This window comes from Orycteropus afer, unplaced genomic scaffold (genome assembly GCF_000298275.1).
Source record: "Orycteropus afer afer isolate SDZICR_OR568_19922 unplaced genomic scaffold, OryAfe1.0 scaffold00015, whole genome shotgun sequence".
Classification (NCBI taxonomy): Eukaryota; Metazoa; Chordata; class Mammalia; order Tubulidentata; family Orycteropodidae; genus Orycteropus; species Orycteropus afer.
Genome location: NW_006921602.1, coordinates 7,488,243 through 7,508,462, shown reverse-complemented (window position 1 = coordinate 7,508,462; position 20,220 = coordinate 7,488,243). Strand labels below are relative to the sequence as shown.

At 50.1% G+C, this 20,220-nt stretch overlaps 1 protein-coding gene across 1 annotated transcript in view; it reads left to right on the top strand.

Annotated features, from left to right (window-relative positions):
* MAP2K5 (mitogen-activated protein kinase kinase 5) overlaps positions 1 to 20,220 on the top strand; it is a 358,912-nt gene that overhangs the window by 333,152 nt on the left and 5,540 nt on the right. The window contains exon 22 of the mRNA XM_007957397.2: positions 10,736 to 10,836. Coding sequence (XP_007955588.2) covers positions 10,736 to 10,836 — 101 coding nt within the window. The remainder of the gene's footprint in view (positions 1 to 10,735; positions 10,837 to 20,220) is intronic.

Here is a 20,220-nt window from a genome sequence, read left to right as displayed (position 1 = left end):
TTATTTGTTAAGACTCACTTAGTACTTGGTCATCCCTGCCCCCCCCCCCCAGTGTTCTCTCTGACTCAAGTCTCTACATTCCTCGAACCATTAGGGCTGTAAGACTTCCACTCACACACTTATAATATTGGTTTTCAGTTCCCTCTTGCTCCTATCCCTTTCCTTCTTATGGGTTCAGCTATGCTTTTTTAAAAATTCATTCTGTTTCATCTAGCATGTCTAGGAGTTTGTAGAGGGAAAACTTTTAGGTTACCTTGTTCTCTTACCTTATCAGAACTCTTCGTTCACTCACTGTCAGAACCCCTCAGTTCTGTTTTGCATGCACACACTCACACAACCAAGAGATCAAACATCAAAAATCAAAAAGGAAAGAGGGTGAGAGGGAATCCATCCTCCTGAGCATTGTGTCTTTTAACTTCTACCACCACACAGCCATCACCCCGTAAGACAACCCTTGAACATGCAGGCATGTAACTAGCCATGCTCACTCCTTGGACTTGAATACAAATTCAGTTTCTTGGGCACAAGTCCTTAGCATTATCTAAAGCAAGACACCCACTCTCTTTCTGGTGCCCTCTGATCCAGATTCCTCAGAACATCTGCCCAGCCCAAGATTGCCCTGCTCCCCACCTAAAACTAGTCCTGAGTTTGTGCCAAGGGCAGTTCCTACAGTTCCCCCTTGAACAAGCCATTGGCACCATTCTGGTTCAGCTCCCTCGGACACAAACTCATGAGCGCCAACATCTCCCATGCTTATCCCTCACCATGGCCCACTGGAGTTGTTCTTTGCCTCCTCGCCTCACCACACTGCACTGGTTCTGTAAGCACAGACCATAGAATGGCTCGTGGAAACCTCTGGAAACATCAGTGGGCTGTTTCCTGACCAATTATTCGGTGTAGGAACACATAGATCTGCTTAGAGGAAAGGTGGAACACTCCCTGACCCCCTTACATGCCAATGTACAGTCTAGCATGGCTAGAGGTAAGCAATTTGTTGCTAATAATTGAATATTTGGCGGGAAACATCCATTTCTTTAGCCATTGTGAAGAACAAACTCAAGAAGGTTGATTGAAATGGCATGTCACAGCTGCAAACCATTTCTGAGGTCTTAAAAGGAAATGAAGAGCTGGAAGGGAAGCCCCCACTCCCAGCCATGGAAAAGCTTTTGGAATCAGAGGCTTAGAAAGCCCATTTTCAGAACAAATGCCTCACGTCTGGAAGCTCTGTACCCATGGCATTTGCCCAGCTAATTCAGGCTGGGCAGACGGTCAGACTCCATGCTAACTGTTCAGAGAGAAGGCTCATCTCAGCTCTTTGCTTCACTCCCAAACGCATGATCTTGGGCTACATTCTGTGTGGGGGAATAATAGCCATCCTCACACCTGTCCACTGCGTGTCTGTAAAGCACTGTCTGTTATATAGGAGATCTGTTACGTCCTCATAACCACCCTGAGAGGAGGAGAGAGCAGGTAGTATTGGGTGGGTATGAGGAGGCCAGGAAATACCAAAACCCTTTGAGAAATAAAACTCAGGAAATGATGAGGAAAAATCTGTATTGAAGGATGTGCTTATGTGTGTGACCCCGGTGGCCTGCCTGAGAACTTACCAACTGAGCCACAGTCGGAGGGGAACAATGGCTAGGCCTCCTCATGAGGCCCAAAGACCATAAGATGGCAGCCAGATGTACCCTCTCTATGGGCAAGAGACCCACACAGAGGACTGAGCCCGGCACTTCTTCCGATGTTGCCCCTCCTCCCTGAGGAGAAGGGTCAGGAGTGTTATAATAACAGAAGCCCCTGTACACAGAAAGATGAAGCCAGAGCAATGGAAATTTCCCCTTTTATAATCATCTCTTGTATAGGTGAGGCAGTGGTGGCCCTTCCCAAGCCTTTATAACCAGTGGAATAGCCAGAAGGCTAGCTGACTGTCCGGGGCTCCTTGCACTGCCCCCCATGGGAGAAATTTTGTCGAGATGCCTCAGCTTCTCCCTCCTGAGTCCCTCACAGCTCCTCTCCAGCCGCCATCCCAGCCACCGCCTCCCCTGACTACCCCCTGCTATGCAAACCCAGCCTGAAAGGAAGGGCTGACCCCCAAGGAGGATTATGACTTATTACCTCATGTAATTAATATTATAAAGGCTGCCCAAAGCCCTGCTACTTGTCAGCAAGTTAACAGACATTGGACATCTGCTGTACGTCCTTCCACAAATCATTTAACATCTCTAATCCAAAGTTTTCTCTTGGGTAAGAAGGGATTAGATTGTTAATTTTGAAATTAGCAGTGGAACACTTTTTATTATATAAAATTGTAGGCAGAACCTCAGTATTTACACAGGAAAAAAATTTTTTTGTAAGAATATGTTAGTGTTCACTGTAAAGATCTTTATAAGATCATCTTTGTAAGTCATCCATGAGACTTCTCTAGACATAAACATCTGAGAGCTGGATCATGGATGACAGTTACAATCTTACATCTGCATCAGCATTCCTTGTAATTCTGTCCTTTGTCTCAGTGGCACAGTATCAAGAAAAGCCTGATTCACCTGGCTGTCAGAAGGCTCACCTTGCCTTTTCTGCTTAAGCATCTGTTAAACTGATGTAGAAGAAGATGCAGGGTCTGAAAAAAAAAAAAAAAAATCACTGCCGCTGAGTCAATCCTGACTCATAGCAACCTCTCCTTGGGTTTCTGAGGTGTTATCACTACAGAAGTAGATTGCCCAATCTTCCGAGGAGTGGCTGGTGGGTTTGAACTGCCAGCCTTCTGGTTAGCAGTCAGATGCCTTGGGCACTATGCCATCAAGCAACTTACCAGCAACTTACTAGTCAACTCTGTGATTAGCATTGCCCTGCCCTTAAGTGGCTTCCAGTCTAGTATTAGGATAACATGGGCTCAAATGACAATGACATAGAGCAGGTGTGTGCTGGAAGGGAGGCCAACAAAAAGAAAACACAGAAAACTTTTATTTCAGAGTTTAATCACTGCCAGTAACTGCCAACTGTTTGTATGGATTACTTATGGTCACACAAGAGGTATTCAAAGCTGACAAAACCCACCAACACCATCAAGAGCTCAGAGCACCCTTAACCCATCCACACCTTACATGGTACCACTTAGCTATCCACTGGGCCAGGTAGGGGCACTCTGGCCCAGTGTTTGATGGGGCTCTGGGCACCTGGGCTCTGGTGTTGAACTCACATATACACTTTATATGAATGGACATCACAGCCTTGAATTTTCTCAAATGACCAGTGCACCACTACAGTGCTTGTAGTTGTCAGCCCATGTATAAGAATTTGAATAATATACACAGCTCTGACAAGCCAACTGACTTTCCTCCAAGAGCTGCAAAAAATAAGTTAACATTGCAATGCAAGGATAGTGCCAGTATCCAGTGCTAACTTCTTTTATTTCAACATAGTTAAGTATATATATATTGTTTAACTAGGTTTTTAAAATATAGTTAACCTAGGTCTTAACTGAATTTGACTCAAACATTTGCAGACATCTGTGGCACATCTCACAGCAATGGTTCCACTGGTCCCAGAGGTCCCATCCAATTCTAACACTCCTCCCTTATTGGTGAGCAGGGACTGATGTGTCACCCTGCCTACAGGATTGGAATCCTAAAAGAAGATGCAGGATCTGCAAAGAAAAAAAAAAAAAAAAAAACCTCACTGCTGCTGAGTCAATCCCGACTCATAGTGACCTCTCCTTGGGTTTCTGAGGTAGTATCACTACAGAAGTAGACTGCCCAATCTTCCTTCCGAGGAGTGGCTGGTGGGTTTGAACCGCCAGCCTTCTGGTTAGCAGTCAAATGCCTTAAGCACTATGCCATCAAGCAGAGCTCAAAGGTCCAGCAAGGAAAAGTGAAGTGATGGGCAGAGTTGGTATTTGGGGCCCTCTAGCCTCTCACATCTCTTTCCATAGGCACCTTCTAATTGAAGGACTGCCCCTGCTGGCTCACTGGAGCTGGTGTTTGTCCCCTTTACCAGTTGGGCTTGGCTAGGAGTTAACTGGGCCAGGCTTACTGGCTCACATAGGTTCTTGGGTCTTTTGCACGGTCCCCCACACAGCATCATTGATGAGAGAGGAGAAGTCTGGTGGAGTCTGGGGCTCATCATGAGGGAGGAGGGCCCTGTGGTCTCAAGCAGCCTCAGCTTGGGGACCCTTCTTTCTAGATCCATCCAGCCCAACCAGTGCTGCATCTCAGCCTGAGCCACAGACTCCTGAGGAAGCACCAGAATGTACCAGTCAACTCTGCGATTAGCATTGCCCTGCCCTTAAGTGGCTTCCAGTCTAGTGTTAGGATAACATGGGCTCAAATGACAATGACATAGAGCAGGTGTATGCTGGAAGAGAGGCCAACAGGAGTTGTCTAGACACTCCATGGAGGAAGATGGCATCTGTAGAAAGGAGATGTGACAGAAGCAGATCTTAGGTTTGAGTGTAGTCTGCTACTGGCCATCCTGTTTCTCATTGTTCTTTCTGCCTTTACCTACAGGGTCTGCTCTCTGTAGCCCTGGGAAACTTCTTCCATGCCCTGGGCCTCAATTTTCCTGGGTATTCTGGCATCTAGACCCAGAGACAGAATGGAGAACTGGAGAACTAAGGTTACCAGATAGACAACCAGCTCTTGCTCCAAAGCAGGCACTTATGCAGGGCTGGGGCAGCTGTCCTCCCTCCCAGCGCTGATGACAAAGGACAGTCAATGGCACTGGGGTTAGAACTGCCCACGTTCAAGCTCTATGGCCTTGTACAAGTTCCTTAATCATTCTATGCTTTAATTTCTTCATCTGTAAAATGGGGCTAATATTAATACTTTAAATAATGTTTCTCTGAGTATTAAATGAGTTATTAGAGGTGCCTAAACAAACAAATAAAAAAAAGCCGTCAAGTTGGTTCTGACTCATAGCAACCCCTCCTTGGGTTTCCAAGGTGGTATCACTATGGAAGTAGATAGCTCAACCTTCCTTCCAAGGAGTAGCTGGTGGGTTTAAACCACCAGCCTTCTGGTTAGCAGTCAAGTGCCTTAGGCACTACACCACCCACCAGAGCTCCCATTGTTGTTGTTGTTGTTGTTATGTGCTGTTGTTATGGGTTTCCGAGGCAGTATCGCTACGGAAGTAGGATTGCCCAACCTTCCTTCCGAGGAGTGGCTGGTGAGTTTGAACCCATTAGAGGTGCCTAACACATAAGAATTTGAACAGAGAGGAAATGGGTATGCAGCCTTTTTGCCACCCTAATTTCAGTTTGTCAGTTAAAATTTACTTGGTATAACAAATAAGATATCCTTTAAAAAATGTAGACTGTGAAACTCACTGTGCCTGGTCTCGGAGTGCCACTAGGCAGAGGGCAGTGTGCTGTCGCTATCGAACATGTAGACTTTTGTGGCCAGAAGAACACCCTGGGTTTAAACACTAAGTGTCACTTTCCAGCTCTAGGACCTTGCCTCATGTCATTGAGTTTCTTTGAACTTCAGTTTCCTTTATCTAAAAAATAGGGATTAAACCTATAAAAAGGGTCAAAGAGGGCAGTGAGCAGGGAAAGGCATTCAGCCAATGCCTGCACAGAAACGCTTGCTGGATAGCTACATACATAATAAAATATTGTTGCTGTTGTTGGTTGTTGTTGAGTCAGTTCTGACTCACAGTGAGCCCATGTGTTCAGAGTAGACCTGCTCCACAGGATTTCAAGGCCTTATATTTCTAGGTGGGTTTGAACCACCAAACTTTGGCTAATAGTCAAGCACTTAACCATTGCACCACCCAGAGACTCCTTAATAAAATATAGACCTCACCTTTTCATGCCACAGACATTAATTGAGGGCCAACTATGTGCCAGATGTAGCACTAGACTTTACAGCCACACCAGCAAGTTAGAAATGTGATTGGCAAGTAACATCATGTTCTTTGTTGTTGTTGTTGTTATTTGCCGTCGAGTCAGCCCCGACTCATAGCGACCCCTCCTTGGGTTTCCGAGGCAGTATCACTACGGAAGTAGGATTGCCCAACCTTCCTTCCGAGGAGTTCTTTAGGAAACTATTTGAAGAGAAGAAAGTATGGGAGCCCCATATAGATAAACTCCTATTTGGAAATAAATCCAAAGCCCAACTGAGGACAGATGGACAGTGAGGTGTCAGTGAGGAGTCTACACCTGAGCCCCAGCCAGCACTTACCCACCTCAGGCAGGCTCCTAGCCTCCATCTCCTACATGAAATGAGTGAAGAACTAGAGACATCATTACAGAAGTAGAGTCAAAATCTAGCAAAATTTAGGAAACTCATGCCCAGGTGAAAGAGTGGGTATGATGAACATCTACATTCCTCTTCATAAGTGATTTGCAACAAGGCCCTTGATCTCACCAGCACAATTTCTACTCATTCCTGTCGGCAGTGGTGATGGCCAGAAGGGTTCTGCACTGAGATTGTTGTTAGCACATCTCTCTCTGTCTCTCTCCCCTCCATGTCCCACTTTTGGAGCCATCCTACCTCTTACAGTCCTATCCTTTTCCCTTCATTATGTCTCCATTTTCTGTGGTGAAGTCTGTGGACCATAATGCTTTAACCCTCACCAGTTTAGTTGTTGCATTTGCCCCGAGAGAATCCAACAAATGAGAGTGGCTCCCACTCCTGGTAATGAGGCCAGCAAGATTATTCGGCAGCTCCAGGCTGGCATGCACCCTGCCAGGCTCTGCAGATATGGTCACTAACATGCTGTGCATGAGGGATGGAGGCCTGGGCTTGGGGCAGTCACCTTGAGAGGGAGGATACTCTGACAATAGGTCGTTGTCCCAGCTTCAGGGAGACAACACTTCCTGTTTCCATTGTTCCTTGTAGCACAGTGGTGCTAACAGAGCTTGTCAGACCTGGATTCCTCTCCCTGGAGAGGTATGTGTTCCATGCAGCACAGAGGAGGGGCCAGCTGCAGGGGGTGGAGCCCACCCCCAGTCCTGTCCTCACTGACACCCTGTGAAGGGCCTTCAAGGCGATGCTCTGATCACAGATGCAGGAGAGCATGTGCTCATGAGCAGAGACATGGAGTCAGGAGACCCATGTTCTTGTTCCAACACAGCCTTGTGCTTGGATGACATTTAACAAGTTTCCCACCTCTGTGTCAGTTGTTTTCTCATCTGAAAAATAGAGATGAAGGCAGTGTGTGCCTCCAAGAGTGAGCATGAGATTCATTGGGACACAGTCTGTGGCAGTGCCTGGTACAAAGCACATAACTCTAGTTGCCAAGCTCAGTGTTAGCATGATTCACTGTGCAGTCGCCCACTCCCTCCCCCCATCTCCAGGCACAGGCCTTGCTAGGACTCCTGGACAGCCTGGCTATGCCCACCTAGGATGTCAGACACCAGCAGACACCTCTGGGTGGCCAAGTGATTTTCATATTTTCCCCAGTAATTGTCCATCAGATTGTGTTTGTTTGTTCATTGAACTTATGAGAAATACCTGCATTGTCATGTCACAGGGCTGGAGGAGCATCAGGTATAATCTAAGGTGGAAGGAGAGAGAGCACCCTTCAACATTGTAGGGGAGCCAGGCCAGCCCTGAGAGTGCACCAGAGTAGAAACCACAAGACCTGAGCCCAGTCCCAGCACCTGCATCAGTCACTTCCCCTCTCTGGGCCTCAGTGTCCTCTTATGAAATGTGTCTGGGAACAGGAAGAAGGAACATCCAGGCTCCCTCACCCTGGATTAACACTTTGTCCCCTTACCTGGCCTTTCCAACTCAGGCAAGGAGAACCATCCTGATTCTATTCAGAGGCACACAGTACAATGTCAGAGGTGCAGGGAGGGGGGAGAGTTAGCTCAGAGAGGAGAAAGTTAAGGGCATCTCATCCAGGGAGGGACACACTGAGGGGGCCCTGCTTCCCACTCAGGGCTGATGGGGAAGCAGAGATAAGTGAGAGTGACCAGCCAAGGGATGGTGCTGATAGGGACCAGGACAGTTTGGGCTCTCAGCCTGCAGCCTCAGCCTTGCTCTGGGAGGAGTGACTGGCTATGGTAGAAATAAGGCGAGGGGGCATTACAGTCTGGGTGTTGGTTTCCCCAGCTCTGCCCACTCCGGTTCTGCCTGAGAGAGCCAGGGCATTGGGCTTGGGTTATGGGGCCTTGGGTTCCAGTCCCAGCTCAGGGAGCTCACACAGGTCAAGGATGGCATCCCTGTGGCCCCCACACCTCATCTGTGAAGTGAGGCAGCCTATGAGTTAGTACTTCTTTGCTTGCAAATAACAGAAACCAGTCCAGATGAACTTTAGCACAAAGAGTAATTTTATACCAGACTGCAGGGTGCCTCATGCAGGCAGAGATGCTGCCAGTCCCAACTATTGAGGCCCGAGGGTCTCTAATGCTGTCAGAATGCCCTCCGTGCCCCCCCCCCTTCCTCCTGTGCAGCACTTGATGCTCTCATGGTGGTCCATGGCTGTTGGCAGCTCCCAAGTTCACGTCACAGCCCAGGACACCTAGAAAGGCTGGGATCCTCCCCATCTCTCTCCCCCTCTCATCTCTCCTTCTCAGTACCCACCCAAACCATCAACGGTGGTTGGGTGACAAAACCACTTGTCTGAGTCTCTGCCCTACAGGGCAGTGGAAAGTGTTAGGGATGCTCTGTGCTTCAGCCACAATATGCAGTGTGGGACTCACTGCCCAGCCAGCGAGGGCAGAACTAAGACCAGAGTGTCCACTAGGTCCGAGAGCAAGGGACAACAGCAGCCATCCTCTCCCCTCCTGTAGGCACAAGGGCCAAGTGCCTCCCTGCAGGGCGGCCAGCAGTCTTCCTGTAGACTGGAGGAATGTCTCCCCTCTCCCCTCCGCAGTTCCGCTCTGCTTGCTCCTGAACAGATGATAACAGAGATGGAGCATATGGGCCCCAAAGTCACCTGGCATTCTGGGAAAGTGACACTGTTACCCCAGGCTTGGGGGGAGGGGGCCGTTGGCTCCTGAGCACAGCTTCTGCCTTTGTTCTGCAGAAGGGCAAGGGGTCACCTCTCCTGAGCCTCCTGAAAAGGCACTCTGCACACTCTCACTTTAGGGAGAATTTTCTCTCTCCAGGCAGCGGTCTAGGAAAGCAGGTCTAGACTGGGCAGATATGGAGGGAACATTTGGGCCTCTCCTGCCTCAGCCCCACACCCAGGCCTGAGCTGCCTGCTAAGCACCCACCCAATCTGACCTCCACCTTCGCTTCAGCTGCCATTTACATCAGCCTCCCCTCCCTCAGGAGTCCTGCAGGTGTATTGGGAACTCCCACGGAATTCCATGGCACTCACAGCAGGGGTCTGGGTGGGCCCAGGCACAGCTTCACCACAGTGCTTCATGGAGCCCTCCCTGAGGAGATACCCTTGACTGTCTCCTCTCCAAGCTGAGTTTCCTCCCTCCCTGCACCTCTGAGTTAGAACCAGGCAGAGTGCTCCCAGGAATGTTCTTGCCTGAGTTGGAAAGGCCGGGTAAGGGGACAAAGTGTCAATCCAGGGCAAGGGAGCCTGGGGGTTCCTTATTCCTGTCCCCAGAGACATCTCAGGTCTGACCTGTGGTCCTGGTGAGCCACACAGACCCCTTTCCCTGCTTCAAACCAGGCCTTGAGTGCTCCCACAGACCCCTGGATTGGGGTGCCCAGGGCATCTGAGCACCATATTATATCATGCAAAATGAATATGAGGAGCTCCTGGTGAGGCAGCCACCTGCCAGGGAGGGCCTGTGGTCTCAGCTGCCAGTACTGGAAAAGCAGCCCTGGAAGCCACGCCCAAGCCAGGGGTCAGGGGTCGGGGAAGGAAGGGAAGGTGGCAGGGAGCCCTCAGCACTGCTCTCCCCCAGCATCCCCTAAGTGTGCTGTCCCTGACCTCACCCAGGACCAAGGACCCACTGTGTCTTCCAGAGCCTCGCCATTTTCCATGCAAGTACACAGTTTGGGGTAGGGGAGGAAGCCCCAGGTGTAGGTTCCCTAGCAGGGAAGCAACTTGGGGAATGGAAGGCTTTTCTATTTTCCTTTGACTTGTTGCCAGGGTGGCTCAGTGGCTGCCCCTTCTTTTCCCTGACCTCTCTTGGGAACTCCCTGGAGGCCCTGAGATTGTGAGTAAATTTTGATGCCCCATGTCAGCAGGGAGAGGACTGGCTAAAAAGGACCTGGCCTAGAGACAGACCACCGGAACACAGTGCCAGCCCTTCCCGAGTTGAGCTCCAGCAGGAACTTCTCACCAGGAACCAGCGTGGATCCACACACACCAGTGCCTTCCTCCTCCCCCTGGCTACTTTGCCTGCCCTCCACTGGTGGATGGTGATTTATTTATAGGAGCACTTCAGACAAAGAAGATTAAAAGGGGTTGACATGCCCTGAGACAAGATGATTCTTTGGTCTCTGGGCAGCCAGTGGACTGGAAAGCTGGCAGCGCTGGGGCCAGGTCACACCGAACAACATGTGAGGATGCTGTACAAGGAGGGGCCAGGCAGGTGGGATGTTCACAGGCCCCACCTTAAGGTGCTGTCAGGCTGCTTGGAGTTTCAGGAATAGGCAGCAGAGCACCAGGCAGGATCTGAGCTGTGCCAGTGAGTGCTCCAGACACAGGTGTCGTGGCCCTGCCTGGGGCCTCTGTTATCTAGGCTGTGAATGGGCAGATAGCTCCCTTCTTAAATGCATGGGGCTACTGGGAAAAAGACATGCTGTCTAGGTCAATAATACGCCTTGGAAAGTGTGATGTGCAAGTCTGGGGACCACCTGTCTCAACCTGCTCTTTCTTACAGGGCCACCCGTTCATCGTGCAGTTCAACGATGGGAATGCCACCGTGGTGTCCATGTGGGTGTGCAGGGCACTGGAGGAGAGGCGGAGCCAGCAGGGGCCCCTGTGAGGCCTCAGGGGTGCTGAAAGCCCAGAATTGGAGACCAAGTGACAACCCCGCCTGTTGCCCCTCTCTCCGTCTGCTGCCTGCACCAGAAGAGCTTTACTGGGCCCCAGCTTCCTTGCTCTCTTGCCTTCGACTCTGCAGGCAGATGGCTCCAACTCCCACATCCAGACCTTGCCTGGGGTGTCTTCAGGGGTAACCAGCCCCTGCCCAGGCAAGCGCTCACCCCTCTGATCTGGAGGCACTGGGCCTGAAAGGGTGGGGCAGTGAGAGTGGAGGCTCCTACTGCCCCTTGTACCCCTCTGTGTCCTTAACATTTTTAGTTGTAAGGGTCAGGCCCTGTCAGCCTCCGCTGAGGGGAATAAAGTACCACTGCTTTGTGACGCCTCCCCCCAGAGGGTTGCATGGTGCAGTCAGTCTGTTGCCTACAACAGGGCAGGAGGTGGAAGGCTCTCCTCGCAGAAGGAGCATGCTGCCCTTCCCCAGGCACCTGCAGGTGCCCCCACCAACCCAGCCCATCTGCCTGAGGAAAAACCAAGACGAGAAGATTCTCCAAACCAAGTCCCAGAGGAGTGTGGAGCAGGACTAGAGGCCTGAGCTCCAAACTCCCGTCCGTGCCCCTAACAGGACTGGCGTATGATTCTCACCTGTTTGTCAGCCCCACACACCTGAGGGCTGAGAGCTCCTGGAGCAACACTGGCTCTGACAGCAGTGATCTGGACCCGGGGAAGCTGGGGAAGGAGCAGGAGCCTGAGAGTTTAAAAAATGCCCAGGCACTTCTGAGAGGCCCTTCTCTACCCACCCGCCCCTGCACCCACCACCAGCTCCTCTCCAAAGCAAGCTGCCCCTCAGTTCCTTTGCCCCACACCCACCAATGGTCACTTACCTCAGACCATTCACAGCCATCTTCTCAGGTGATCTTCTCAACCTCTGCCAGGCAAGGGTGGTTCTCCCCACTTTACAAGCAAGGAACTGAGGCTCAAAGAGGCTCAGGCTTGCACTTGGAGGCCTAAGTCCATCTCAACACATCCAGCAGCAAATGCCTGAGCCCCACCCACATTCAAAGCCTCCTCCCACTACTTTCCCATCTCATTTAATGGCCCAAGCCAAGACACTAGGACCCCTTTCTCTTTAACAGCCCCCCCACCCAGCTAACCAGGAAATACTGTTCTCTTTGGGAGCTCTGGTAGCATAGTGGCTAAGGCACTTGACTGCTAACCAGAAGGCTGGCGGTTCAAACCCACCAGCCACTCCTCGGAAGGAAGGTTGGACATTCCTACTTCCGTAGTGATACTGCCTTGGAAACCCAACTGTTCTCTTTACCTTCAAAAATATATTATTGATTCCACCACTTCCTGCCCTGGTCCCAGCCACCATCACCTCTCATTAGGACCAAAACAGCAGCCTCCTAGCAGGCTCCCTGCTCCAGCCCCACACCCTACAGCCTGTTCTCTACGAGGCAGCTAGAGAGGAGCTGCTTAAAACAAGGCAGATCATGTCTCTCCCCTGCTCAGACCCTCCTAGGCTCCTGGCTCGCTCAGAGCACAAGCCAAAGACCCAGCAGTGGCCTTTGTAACTCTATACAATCTTCCCCCCATTATCTCTGACCCCAACTCCCCTCTCTCCCTCCATTCTCACTCTTCTCCAGCCAGCTGGCCTTCTGATCCTTGAACATGCAAGCACACTCCTACCTGAGGGCTGTGACAGGGACATGCAGCTGCCACCAAAGACTCATGCTCCCTCCTCCATCATGTAGAGAGAGCTGTCTCTGGGAAGCCACTGCCCAACCAGGACCACATTTATCAGTCCCTCCTTGCATTCACCAGGGCCATGTGTCTAGTTCTCATCAGTGGGATAAGAGCTCATGGTATGTTGCTTCCTGGCCAAGGAGCTTAAGGTGCAGATGTGCCTTCTCTATGACCTCTTTCCCCATCTTCTTGCTGGATGAAAATGACACTGGGTGGGTGGTGGAGGAAGGCTGAGCCACAGGTGCAAGGACCCTGAGATGCTGAGTCACCACATGGAGGCAACATGCTGCCCCAAGGAATACCCACACTGCACTATAAAATGAGGTAGAACTAAGTCACTTTGTTTTGGGTTGTATATGTTGCTGAAAAACAAAAAACCATTGTTGTCGAGTCGATTCTAATTCATGGTGACCCCATGTGTTACAGAGTAAGACTGTGCTCCATAGGGTAATATGGAGCTATAATCTTTATGAAAGCAGCTCACCAGGCCTTTCTTCTGTGGAGCCTCTTAGTGGGTTTGAACTGCCAACCTTTAGGTTAGCAGCCAATTATGAACTCCTTGCAGCATCCAGGGACCCTCACACACACACACTCACTGCCAGCAAGTCGATTCTGACTCACAGCAACCCCATTGGGTTTCCAAGGAGGTAAATCTTTACGGAAGTAGATTGCCCAGTCTTCCTTCTGCAAAGTGGCTGGTGGTTTTGAACTGCCAATCTTCTGGTTAGCAGTCAAGTGCCTTAGGCACTGTGCCACCAGAGCTTCTTTCAGAAACCCTAGTGGCTAGTATTTTGACAACTAACATAGGCCTTTGCACCTGGTGCCTGCAGCACTCTCTCCCCCTATATCCAGACAACCCACTCCTATGGCCTCCAGATCTTTGCTCAAATGGGATCTCCATGAGACCTGACCTGAGCCGCACCTGCTCCTTGGAACTTGTGTTCACCTTCCATGGGCCATCTTCCTCCACTGCATTTGTAACTATATGACGTACCACCTATTTTACTTATTTATTTTATCTTCTGTCTCCTCCCTAGCCCTATTAGAATGTAAGCTCCACAAGGGCAGGAATTTTGGTCTGGTTTGTTCACACTGTATCCCCAGTTCCAAGAACAGCCCAGCATAGTAGGTGCACAATAAATATTTGTTGACTCAGTAGCCAATGTGGTGGAGCTGTGATTCCCAACCCACACTCAGTCCATTGCCCCAGGAAAGGACCGCCTTATGTGAGGCAGCACTTTGTTTTCCTGGGTAAGTCAGAGTTGTCGTATTTTAATAACACTTTTCTTCAAGGTGGTAAAGGCCTCCAGCTGCCAGGGGCATCAGTCATGTCAGGGGCATCTTGCTGAGTTCATGCCCTGGAGCTGGGAGAGCCCAGAGTTAGATGAGGCCTAGGATGTAAGGGCTATGTTCCCCAGGTCAGTGCTCAGGGCAGGAGAGAGCTGAGAGGGACATAGCTTATAGGTTTCTGTGGACAAAGTTCTTTGTGAGTGAGGAAGCTCACCCAGAGGGACCTGACCACCCCCAGAACATGAGCCTGCTACTACCCAGACTTAAAACTTATTTTAAGAAGAGCCATAGCAAGCCTGTCACCCCCAAGTCCCAAGTCAGGGAAATGGGGAAAATGGTGCAGGTCCCCCATGCCGGACTTTGTGCCAAGGGCATTACTTCATTAATCCACACAACAGTCCCATGAAATAAGTAGTAGTATTCTGCCCATTTTACAGATGGAGAAACTGAAGCCCAGCAAGACCAGGTGTCTTGTGTGAGGTCATGCAACAAGCGAGTAGCAAAGCACTGTTAGGAGCTCAGAGCACCACTCTGATCCTGGTTCCAGAAGCTACCTCTACAAGCACCTCCCACACATGCACACACATGCATACACATGTCCGTCCTCTAGCATAGACGCTCCCACACTCCAGTGTCATAGATGCTATATCAGGACCTTTGGGAGTGGGACCTGGATCTGTACCTTGACCATATCCCTGGGGATATGGATGCCAAGAAACATTGCTTTAGAGGCAGCAGACGTACCTGGTCCTAGGGGTGAAGTATGTCTTCTCTATGAGCCTCATCTAGAAATGAGTCCTCTATGAGTTTCTTCATCTAGAAGTGCAAGAGTTGATCTCTCGGACTGGTGTTCCAGAGCAGGAGTTCTCCCTATTGGGGGCTATAGACCTCTGTGAGCATCACACAAAAGTGAGATCCTTAACTTCAAAATAGTGTGCATCCATATACATACATACATGCACACACCTCAGTTTTGTCACAACTTTAGAGTTTATAGATCCTACCCACTCATCATGGACCTCGGGCTGAGAGCCTGTGCTTTGGGAAAGCCGCCAAGGCCTAAGTTTCCCACTGGCTCTCAGTCTTGGGAAGATGGGAGCTGTGTGGCCCCTGAAAGGTCTCCTTCTAAGACTTTTGGTGAGGGCAGGTCCCTCTTTGGTCTGTTAAGGCTCAGTCATCCTTCACTGTCCCCAAGGCCAAGCTGTCCTTGCCCTCAGAGGTCTTGGAGAGCTGAGTCCTCTGGCATACAGTGGGGCAAGAATGCGCTCTTCTATCTGCCCAAACACCACCCCACGCACCCTCACCCTGTCCACATGGCCAACTCCTAGTACCCCTTTCAAAAAAAAAAAACCACCGTCAAGTAGATTGTAACTTATAGCGACCCCTCCTTGGGTTTCTGAGACAGTATCTCTATAGCAATTGATTGCCCAATCTTCCTTCCAAGGAGTGGCTGGTGGATTTGACCAACCAACCTTCTGGTTAGTAGTTAAGTGCCTTAGGCACTACACCACCAGAGCTCTTTAGTACCCCTTTCAAGCCCCACTCAAATAGTACCTCCTCTGGATACAGACCTCTGGGAAAACCTAGTCAATAGCCCCCGACCAGACTGTAAGCCCCTCAAGGGCAGAGATGAGTCTGACTTATCTCTGTCCTCACTACTTGGCACACATCCAGCATGGGGAAAGAGCTTTGAGGTGTGGGAGGAATGGTGCCTCAGGCCCAAGGCCCTGGGGCAGCTCCTTCTCCCCAAGACCTGCCACTGCCCTCCAACCTGTAATCACACCCACTTGTCTTCTAACCAGAGCCTCCTAGAGACAAGACTTTCATAGCATGAAGCCTCGGTCCTTTCAGACCTTCAGGAAAGCCTAGAGGGGAGAATTTCTGGGGTATGAGGGTCCTCACGGGGCCCTCAGGTCACATTGGGAGGCAGATGACTCCTCTACAAACACACTGGCCTGGAGTCCCCATGTCTAGGGCCCTGGTATAGAAGCATGGAGGCCACCTCAGTGCTCAGCCCATCAACCTGGACAGTGCACGTTAGAGTTCCTGGGCTTTAGCGATCCTCCCAGAAGGCAATGGGGCCAGAGGGAGGAAAGATGAGACTCTCTCCCTAAGTATGGTTAGACACAGGCTGCATGGTCTGAAGCAGGGGCACCCAGAGCTGCCAACCGGAGACCCAGCAGAGCTGGGGAGTTGTCAGGACAGTACAGGGTGCAGCTAAAGCTGAACAGACCTGTGCCTTTGTGGAGGAGAAGCTCTCCAGATCTCTGCATACTCAATGCTGAAGGCCAGAACATATTCTCAACCTGAGGCCCAGATGGTGCTGAGCCCGCAGACCAGCAGCTCTCCCAGCCCCCATTCTTCCAGAAGAGGGTAGACAGCCACCCTGAACATAGCATCAGGGAGCCTGGAGAAGGCCATGATACCACCTTAGAGATGTTTCCACTGTTCCCTCCCCCCCCCCACTACTCCCTTATGTTGACCACCAGAGCTGAATCTAGTCCCTGATAGAATGGGGAACCTGTGCTCCCAGTCACAGAGATGTCAGTGTGAAAGAAGGGCACTGAGTAGCTATGTAGGGAGTGGAACAAGGACACAGGGACCCTGGACACCCAGATGAGGGCAAGAGGCAGTGCCTGGGCAAGCTGGCAGAGGGCACAGGGAGATGGGAGCAGCAGGGGAAGGAGCCTGCACTGACTGCTCCCAGGGCCCCAGCCAGCCAGCAGTATCCTGACTTCATTCTTGGGGCCAGGTGGACCCCTCAGTTCTGTCCCTGGGCCAGGTCCCAGCTTCCACATTGAGGGAATCAAATGGTTTGTAGAAACAGCTCCATCCAAGGGCAGATGGGAGGCATGGATAGATAAGGAGGAAGCCTGAGGCCAGCACCAACTCCAAGGCACAAGTGCCAACAGACGTAGTGATGGGGTCCCAGAAGCCTGAAGGTGAGAAGGGATGAAGAGGAGAGCCCAGGCAGAGGGAGCAATAAATGGTTCAGGACAGATTCCTGAACCTGGTCCTTTCTTTGTGGGTGCTGTCTGCTAGGACTGGTTTTCAATGGCACTTCCTGCCTTTGTCAAGACTCCTTTCTGCCTTGGTGGGTGGGACAAGGTGGGGCTGGCAGTGGGCGGAGCGCTCAGGCTGAGGCCAGGTGGAGTTCAAGAGACTATCCTCAGCCGGCCCCTCCCCTCCACCCCCCACCCCCATCCCCCAGCCCTGAAATGAAGTAGAACGTGGGGCAGGGGCAGCCTGCAGAGCCCAGGCCTCGTAATGACAAATTTTCTGCTGAACAGCTACAAATATTTGCTGTGACTTTGGACAGAGTCTGAAAAAGACTTTGTTTCCTCCCTTGGCGGTATCATTTGTCTTGTTTTGAAGCCATGCGATTGCAGGCACAAAGTTGTAGACTAAAGTTTGTCTTAATTGCTGTGGTGTCACCACCTCTCTGGCAGATAACAGCACAATGAACGAGTCGATGGGGCTAAGCCCTCCAGGTCCTTCTTCTAAAGTGAGACAAATTTCCCTCCTTTGAGCCCAACAGTCCATCGGCAGCTCTGTCATTTATTTATCTCCCTAACAGTTTGCATTAACTTGCAAGGGATAAAAAGTCTCTCTCCCCCGCAGACTTAGTTAAAAATATCCAGTTGGGGAAAGTCAGGCTGTGCTGCTGGTCCTTCTCTAGGAATTTGCTTTCTATCTTTTTTCCCTGTTGGAAGGAGGGAGCAGGGATGTAGGGGGAAGGCATGGGTGCTGTGGGCTGCAAAAAAGAGGATGGAGGTACCCAGCACATCAATTTCTGTATCATTTCAATTCTGAGAGAGGAAAGAAATACTATTTATTTGCAATAGGAGCTGGGCATGAGGAACTGCCTTCACACTCGGCTAGTTTGTTGCTCCCAGCACCCCTGTGAGGGCTCAGCGTAGGGATGCCCACTCCACCTCCCCCCTGTGCTGTCACCACAGGGGTGATGCTCACCCCTGAATGGGCCAAGCGTTCTGCCTCCAAGCCTTTGCACAGTGTTATAGATTGAATTTTATCTTCCGAAAAAATATGTGTCATAAATCCTAAACCTCTGGACCTGTGGATGTAATCCAGTTTGGGAATAGGACTTTGTTATGTTAATGAGGCCACAGCAATGTAGGATGTGTTTTAAGCCAATCACCTCTGAGATACAGAAAGAACAGATTAGGAGGAAGCACCAAGGGAAAGACACATGCCACTGAAGAAGAGCTGAAAACAGACAAGGATCTTCCCCCAGAGCTAACAGAAAGCCTTCCCCTAGAGCGGATGTCCCAAATAGCCTCCTAACTGTGAGAAAATAAATTTCTGTTTGTTAAAGCCACCCACGTTACGCATACACACACTCTAATCTGTGCACTGTTAATCATCAAGTCCTTCACATACACTCCAGCTTCTAAGTCCCCCACATACACCTCAGTCCCTTTATTGAGGACATTTATACTGCCCCATGCCCCACAAAGATATCCATATCAAAGATGTCTTTGAAGATTAAGGTACACCTGACTTAAGCCATGGTATTTTCAATTGATTCGTATGTATCCAAAAGCTGGCCAACGAATAAGGAAGACCAAAGAAGAATTGATGACTTTTCATTATACAAAACAAACAAACAAACCAACCCTGCCATCATAGTGATCTTACAGACAGGGTATAACAGGCCCATAGGGTTTCCAAGGCTGTAAATCTTTACGGAACCAGATTGCATCATCTTTTTCCTACAATACAGCTAGTGGGTTCTATCAACTGTCAACCTTTTGGTTAGCAGCCAAATTCATTAGCATAATAGATGGCATTTCTGTTATAGCAGCACTAAGAAACTAAAACACACTTTTTCCCTGCTGCTTTGTCTCCTGACCAGTTCCTGCTCATCCTCCAAGGCTCCATGAAACACAATTCATAGGCCTTCTCCAACACCCCAGCCAGCCCACCTGTGGACTTAGGGACCCAACCTGGCCTCCGGTAGCCCTGAGGCTTATCCCTCACTGCATGGCCTTGTTGCATTGTCTTTGCAATGCAATGCAAATGGCCTTGTTGCATTGTCTCTCCAGGGAGATACCAGGAAAGCAGATGCTGGGGCAAGGCCTGGCATTAAGGAGACACTCTGAAATATCAGCTAAATAAGCCAAGGAGAGGGGGGAGGGCAACCAGGGCTTCAGAGGGCTCAGTTACCTCCCCTTGATGCCCCTCATGGGAACAAGGCACTTAGAAATGCATGCACTTATACTGGCCTCATGGGCTTGCGCTTGCTCCTTCATTCCCTCTCTAACTACTGCGCAATTTTCAAATGTAACACAATGAACATGTAGCATTGTTTATAATAAACATAATCTGTTTCAAGAATATTTTCAATTGCTTGATCAGAGTGGTGGCTAGTGCCTAAGGCATTTGACTGCTAAACCAGAAGGCTGGGGGTTCAAACCCACCAGCCACTCCTCAGAAGGAAGGTTGGGCAATCTACTTCCGTAGTGATACCACCTCAGAAACTCGAGGAGGGGTCGCTGTGAGTCAGATCTGACTCGACGGCAGTGAGCTTATTTTGTTGTTGTTGTTGTTGATCAGAGTCACTCAGCAAGACAGTGGAAGAGGCAGGATTCAATGGTAAGTCTTCTGACACCCAAGCTGAGCCATTCCTCTCTACCCTACAACATCTTCTGTCCCTTTTGGGCATCCTGTGGGGAAGGCAGTGGAATGTAGTGATGAAAAGTTTGGGTTTGAAGTCACACAGACCTTGGTTTGAGTCTTGCCTCTTTCATTGGCTCACTGTGTGACCCTGGACAAGATGCTTAACCTCTCTGGGCCACAGTTTCCCTACTGGTAAAAGGAAGCAATGACAGTGCCCACCTCATGGGTCGTTGTGGATGTTGTTGGTGTCATTATTAAGCCATCCCTACTGCTGGTCATCAATGTCAAATGGCCTAATATAGTCCACAAAAACATTGCTTTAGTGAGTAGTGACAGGGGTCTTAAAAGCTTGTGAATGACCATCTAAGGTACACTATTTATTAGTCTCTCCTCATCCAAAGCAAAGAAGAGTGAACAAAATCAATGGTTAATCCAAGAGATTAGTGGACCACGTGAACCTTAGCATCCATGACCCTGAGACCAGAACTAGATTGTGTTCAGCTACCACTGCCAACCACTCTGAAAGGGATCACATTAGGAGATCCTGGATAGAGTGGGAGAAAAATGTGAAACAAAACACACACACACATACACACAAAAGACTAGGCTTACTGGTCTGATAGAGACTGGTAGAATCCCTGAGACTATGGCCCATGGTCACCCTACAAGCCTGGAACTAAACTCACTCCTGGGGTTCAATTCTCAGCC